The 7,430-nt window shown below is 32.8% G+C and overlaps 1 protein-coding gene across 1 annotated transcript; it reads left to right on the forward strand.

Annotated features, from left to right (window-relative positions):
* Positions 1-6,524: 6,524 nt before the first annotated feature.
* LOC7485429 (uncharacterized) lies at positions 6,525-7,103 on the forward strand. Its single transcript, XM_002316569.1, has one exon. The coding sequence runs from the start codon at positions 6,525-6,527 to the stop codon at positions 7,101-7,103; it is 579 nt and encodes a 192-aa protein (XP_002316605.1).
* Positions 7,104-7,430: the final 327 nt, after the last annotated feature.

The raw sequence follows: 7,430 nt of genomic DNA on the forward strand, positions 1-7,430 counted from the left end.
TGACGAGACATATAAAGTTTCTGAATTATTGGATCAAAACAACGATACCCCCTTTTACTTTCACCATAACCAAGAAGACACAAATAGCAGATCGAGAGGACAATTTAGTACATTCTACATGAGGACGAAGAACAAAATAAGTACAACACAAAACTCTAAAGGAGGAATACTCAGGTACATACCCATATAACTTTTTAAAAGGAGACAAACCCGAACTATGAGAAGATGAAATAATATTAATCAAACTTACAGTAGTAAGGATAACTTCTTCCCATAACTCACTAAGGACAGAAGTAGACAACAAGAGAGAACAGACAGTTTCAACAATGTGCCTATGTTTTCTTTCAGCAACTCCATTTTGCTCAGAAGTATCTGTATATGAAGTTTAGTGAATGGTTTCATATAAGGCAAGCAACTGGAAAAATTTATTAGAGGTGTATTCTTCATCCAGATCACACCTAAAACATTTGATTACAACAGAATATTGAGTTTTGACAAGAGCTTGAAAGACTGTATATATCTCAAAGAATTCAGAGCAATGTTTCATTAAATAAACCCAACAATAACGAATATGATCATCAATAAATGAAACATAATATCGGGACCCTCTTTTTATGGAAATAGGAGAAGGTCCTTATACATCAGAATGAATCAAATCAAATGGTGAAGAAGAAACAGAAATACTTCGATTAAAAGGTAAATCAGAAAATTTTGCCAGTTTACATCCACTACAATCAGAAATATCACAAGTTTTTAAATTTCCTAAAGCTCCTGTGGATGCCAAAAATCTCAAATGAGAAGATGAAATATGACCTAGATGATAATGCCATAAATAAAAACTAGAAGATGAAGGACTTAAACGAAAAGAAGACAAATAAGTAGTAGTAGTAGTAACGACAACTGACACTTTTTACTCATCTAAAATATATAGTTTATTTTACCTATGGCCTATCCCAATCAGCTTTTGAGACTGCAGATCCTATACACAATAAAAAGAAGAAGAAAAATGACTAAATAATCATCAGAATCATATAATTAACCAACAGAAGCAAGATTCAATCTAAGTTTCAGAATAAGATAAACATTAGAGAGAGACATGTGAGGTGTGACAACAGAACCAACACCTACTAAGGGCATGAGAGTGCCATCAACAGTCATAACAGGAATGAAAGACAAAGGGGACACGTAGGTAAAAGATGAAGAATCTGGAGACATATGATGTGGAGCACCGGAATCCAAGACTCATTCAGAATATGATATACCTGAGGAACTATGAGGCAACTGACCTACAGAAGGAGAAACAGACATTGCTTGTGGCATTAAAGAGAGAAACTTCTGAAATTGCTCAGTTAGAGTACTAGGATTGGTGATAGAGCCTGATGAAGCTACAATTGCAGTATTGTGGTGTGGTGATTTAAAACCCTAAGGTGGTCTATGAGCATTAGATTGTGACTAATTATCATGCTTCTAAGCTTGATTCTGTTGTCTCAACTTGGGACACTGAGCCTTCCAATGACCTTTCTACTTATTGAAACTTCACTCGTCAAAGCTAACCCTTGTGTAAGGCTTGTTCTGATGATTAGATAATGGTTTAGACGATACTGTTAGTACAGAAGGATTCGAAGTAGAGAGAATTCTATTTTCAGAATAAGACTGAAGACATATTTCTTCAGCTAATAACTCACTAACAACAGAGTCAATAGAAGGCAGTTGAGAATGATGCATAATTGAACCTCAATATAGGCACTACATTCCTTTAGTTCTGCCGATTTTGTAAGAGTGAATTGATCCCAAAGATCTGTCATAGCAGAATAAAACTCTTGAATACTCATATTCTTTTGATGTAGAGCTCGTATGTCATTCTCTAATTGATACTGTTTTGTAAAATTTGATCGTGTGAATAACCTTTGCAGATGATCCCAAACCTCCTTTGTTGTCTCATACTTCGCCAACTGCGTACCTATAGAATACTCAACAAAATTGTTGATCTAAGTAATAATCTTTGCATTGTTTGCTTTTCATGCATCTATTAAAACAACATCCCATTCCTCAGTATTCTTGGATATCCATAAGTTTCATTAACATATCCCCACATCCTTTTACCTTTAAAAAAATTTCTCATTACATAACTCTAATACGAGTAATTCTTTCCATCCAACCTCACACTCATAGACTGAAGCGAATCATCTCTTTTAGTAGCTATAATTAACAAACAAAGAGAACCAGACTCTAAAAGCAGCGGAAGACAAAGTACCAGATTGCAGAAACTGAACATATATCGCATAAACTAAATAAATATCTTCTCAAAGTTATATGATTACTCCAAAACACAAACCAAATTGCAGAAACTGAAAGGAAGATGAAATACCAAAAAAATTGCAGAAACAGAACGTAAATACCAAATTGCAGAAGCTGAAGGAAAGACGAAATACTAGATTTTATAGAAGCGGAAGACAAAACATCACTAAGATCTTTTTTGTTTATATTGTGTTTGAGATTAAGTCTCGTTCCATGCAACCTACTATGATACCATGTTAAAGTAATTCAATTAACACAAATAAAATACGAACATGAAAGAAAAGGAGGCTAGAATTCTCCTTAATATGTTTATGCGAAAGTACCTTCTTTAACCTAAATACAAAGAGATTATATATAGGTTAAGTTAAAAATACTATTCTACCCTTAATGAATAAAATAAATAAATATATTATTTAACATGTAAAACACACCATTAGCCTAGAGATGAGCTGATTGGGCCCAAAGCCCAAGTTCAGCCTAATGCTATTGAGTCTGACATAGCCGCCAGACCCAACTTTATTGGGTTTGGGCCATATGGCTTCACCGCTTGACCCAAGTGCATTGGGTCTGGCACGACCGCCGACTCAAGGCACTTAAAATATTTTCTATACTCTTAATATTTTTTTTATATTTTAAGAAATTATTATTAACTCCATGCGAAACGCAGATCAATATGCTAGTAACCTTTCATTGCTCATCTATATTCATTGAGGTAATACCTCAATCTTTTGTTATAAATTGTGCACGAACTTTTAATTTATCTTCCATAAAAAATACATTTCTCTTGATATCTCAAGAACTTTAGATAGATGCACCTTATTTACCTCTTTTGTGTTAAGTACCAAATATATATTTAATCTTTTTATTTTGGTAGCATTAAGGGCAAGCCCTAATCCAGATATCCTTTAACTCCAATATAACAGGAATCTAAAACATCAAAGTTATGAGTTATGTATAATTTACTGTTATAATTTCATTTAACCTAGACAGCACATTAGTATTTCATCATCTTAAAGGACATAATAAATGCAATCAAACTTGCATGTTTAGACAATGTTTAATAATATAAAGATGCCTTGAGCTGATTTCTCGAATCATTGTTTCCATGCAAGGCTATGCACTATGCAAATTGTTTCTTCATGATCATAGCTTAGTTTGTGGCAGATGACACAGTATTAATTTTCAAATTAACATAAATTAATTTTATAGTGCCCTAATTCAGATCACATAAAGGTTGTGTTGTTGTCACAATCAATAGAAGATGCCGATTTTCCCATTACGAAGTATTTTTTTTTTTTGTAGAAATTGATACTGTATTGTTTTTATGCAGAAACTAATGAATGGAATAATCATCAATTAATATTTTGTAATTAATAAATTTTTCTTAGTTTTGTTCACCTCTTAATTAGACTCCGAGCTGTACTTACTTTTGTTTCTCTAACTGAGCCCAGTTGGTCCACCATTTCTTATTCACAATCCACCATTAACGTTAACGAAAAAAAGTAAAAAACATTTGGGGTGTTTGAACGGTGGTCCTCATTATTTTTTTATTTTTTTATTTTGGTTCCTATTATTTTTTTATTTACATTTCAGTCCTAAAACTGTTTTTTTTTGTCTCAATCCCTCAGTACTGAAAAACAAGAGAGAAAATCATTGAAAAAAAAAAAACTTTAACCGACCACATTTCAATTATAAAGAATATTCATCTTGATATCAATAGCTTTTTAAGGAGCAAATACATTGGAATTAACTTTTTTTTTTTTTATCATTGAAAATAGGTCAAGTGAGTTGTCGTAGGCATGTCTACGCTGGCTAACAACATATCATATATTTATTTAGAATTAATTCATCCATTTAATATTAAAAATAAATAGGATGCTAGATGTGTGGCCCTGGCCTCCCGGACCCATTTAAGCTTATTGTTTTTTATGATCCAGGCATGTTAGGCCTCTCTTGGCTTCAATAAATAATATTTTTTTGTTTTTTATTTTAAATAAAACTTTCTTTTTTATTCGAGAAAATCCCACTTTCTGAAAAGTGCACTTTGTGGATCCAGGTGAGCGATTAAAATCCTGGCTGTTCTAGGCTCTTACAAGAGGTGCATACCCTAACTCAAACTCGAGACCTGCTGTGCAAATTAATCTCAAGCTCTTTGTCATCATGCCACGTCCCTTAAGGACTATTTTAAAAAAACCATTATATAATAAAAGCATATACGTAACATTGATATATTTTCCGTTAAAATTTAACTTGAAATTCTACTGCGCGGTGCAGGTTTTAAATCCAGTATTCTATTAATTGACAACCTTGGAAAGATGTAATTAGAACAATAAGTTTCTAACCTAACCTAACATCCTGTTATCAACTTACAATTCATCAGTTTCATTATTATACTCTCTGTTTTTTTTTTCGTTTTTTTCATCACTTTAGAATTTTTCATCACTTTAGATTAGTTCGATGGTTTGCATTCTTTTTTCACGCAACTATATGAACACTTTTCTAGGAAATTTTAATTGAGTAATTAATGTTATTCTACCAAAAATAAGTTTTTGGAATCTAGTTGCCGAATAATATCAATGAATATTTTAATATATATTTACAAGAAAGTTGAAAAGAGTAACCTATTAGTTAGTCCATCATTTTCTATTTATATGTGTATGACAATATATAATAGTAAAGATAGAAATTATAACACCGGAATAGTGCCTATAATATTTTTTATATATACATTCTATAATATGTCCCATCAAGCTGAAGGTGGAGGATCGACCCGAAACTTGAAGCGAAAAGCAGTAAAAGAAGCAGAAGAAAGTGACTTAGTGAAGACATCTGCAAGTTGATCCTAAGAAAAGATAAAATGAATTTGAATCTCTTTCTTTGCAACCCTATCTCTTACAAAATGATAATCAACTTCAACATGTTTTGTAAGAGCATGAAAGAGCATGAAAGGTAGGATTATCACACCGAATCGTAGTAGCAGATATAGAAGGGATCTGTAGATCTGTCAATAAATACTAAAGCTAAATACCCTCAACAGTGTCGTTTGCTAAGGCTTTATACTCAGTTTCAGTAGAGGAGCAAGCAACTATACGTTGCTTACCTGATTTCCATGAAATCGGGTTTGACCAAAGAAAATAAGGTAACCACCATTAGATTTACGATCATCAATACCACTTGCCCAATCTACATTCATAAAGCCATGTAACGCAAAAAATGAACTACGAGTAATATGTAAACCATAGGTTGCTGTACCCTGAAGATAACACATAATGCATTTAATGACAACTCAATAAAAATATGTAGGAGCATGCATAAACTGTCAGACTCTGTTAACAGCAAAACAAATATATGATCTTATAAAGATGAGATATTGAAAAACATCCATGATTTGATGAAACCATGTAGGATAAGAAAACAGTAGAAATGATAGTATGGTAACTTCGATGATAGAAATAAGAGAATCAACATGTACTATTTTTGCTCGAGTTATGTTGTTTCTTATAAATTAAACAATTTAAAAAACTTGATCGAGTTATGTTGTTTCTATCACAATAATTTAGAAAAATAATAATTAAAGGTACTATTTTTGAAAAAAAAAATCAGCTTATGCTATTTAAAAAAAAAGTTATTTTGAAAAAACACTAGCTAAGATAGGACGTGTTTGATATGATGTGTGATTGATAGATTTGTAGGTGCTGATTATTTAAACCAAACCAACGGACCTGTCAAACCTAAAATGGACAACCCAATGCAAATATAATACGGCTTCATAAAAGATGAATCATGTAAAGACAAATTTATGTGCCTGCTTTCAGAAGAGAAAAAGAAAGAAAAGAAAAGCAAATAAAACCACCCATTGCTTTCATCTCCATGACGAAAAAACAATTAAAAAATAAAATATATATGCTATTAATTTGAAAAATATTGTCTCCATGATGTTGTCTCATTCTTGATTCATATCTTGGAACAATCCCCATGTCCAATCCTTGTTCCAAATATTTTACAATGCTACAGCACTTGTTTTAAAAAAACAATTAAGAAAGCAAAGTCCCAAATTCAGACCTGCACACACACACACACACACACACACACACACACACATATGTATCTTGTCAAATTTTGCATTTCAAAAGGATGTATATATGTACACTTGTCAGTTTTAATCACTTGATCATCACGCACACATTCTCAGCAGCAAGAACGAGTGGTGAGTGAGAATAAACATCATGGGAAGCAGTAAAAGGTTCTGCTGTGGTCTAAAAATCTGCGTTCTAGTTACCTTTGTGCTCTTAGTCATTATATCCGTGGTTTTAGTTACCTTGTATTTTACAGTTTTCAAGCCTAAAGAACCAAAGATTAATCCTCAGCCTGTTATCCTTGAGAGTATTCGTTGGATAATCTTTCCAATACAGATGTTAAATATTACATTAGGCATGGTAATCACAGTCGAAAATCGAAACTATGGAAGCTTCAAATACCAGGAGAGTACAGCTTATGTGAGTTACAGGGGGAATGTCGTCGCCGAAGCTCCGATCGAAGCTGACACTATTCCTGCTCGAGGGAAACATAATATAAGCACAACTGTGACAATGTTTGCGGATAAGTTGTTATCGGATGATAATTTCAAGAGAGAGTTGCTACAAGGGTCGATCTTGAATTTTACTTCAGCAACAACCTTGCATGGTAAGGTTATCTTGTTCAAGTTGATCAAGGCAAAAGCCACTAGTTCAAGCACTTGTGACATCTCTATCTTTGTCCAAGAGCAGCAAACGGAGTCCATTTGCAAATCCAAAGTCGGCTTATAAATTAATTCACGTATGTTCTTCGCTATCATTTCTATACATGCAATATTTACTATGTAAGATTTTGGATTTCTAGAGCATTCATCCAAGCTGCTGGTACCATGATTTTATTAAATAAATGCGTCGTATGCTTTTAATTGGATATTGCATGAACTCATTGAGAATCATAAAAAGTATGGTGAGCATTTATTTTGAACAATCAATGATCTTTCAACCTCCAGTTTTGCCTATCTAGAGATATCTCGTATCCAAGAGGCTGCGATGCAAGCTAATACTTACATTTCTCATGTTTGTTATTACTAGTACCTAATTTTTTTTCCATTCTTTATT

Source organism: Populus trichocarpa, chromosome 11 (assembly GCF_000002775.5).
Source record: "Populus trichocarpa isolate Nisqually-1 chromosome 11, P.trichocarpa_v4.1, whole genome shotgun sequence".
In the NCBI taxonomy this organism is placed as follows: Eukaryota; Viridiplantae; Streptophyta; class Magnoliopsida; order Malpighiales; family Salicaceae; genus Populus; species Populus trichocarpa.

Excerpts from the sequence above, each read along its gene's own strand:
- LOC7485429 (XM_002316569.1), top strand. The coding sequence starts at position 6,525 with ATGGGAAGCAGTAAAAGGTTCTGCTGTGGTCTAAAAATCTGCGTTCTA.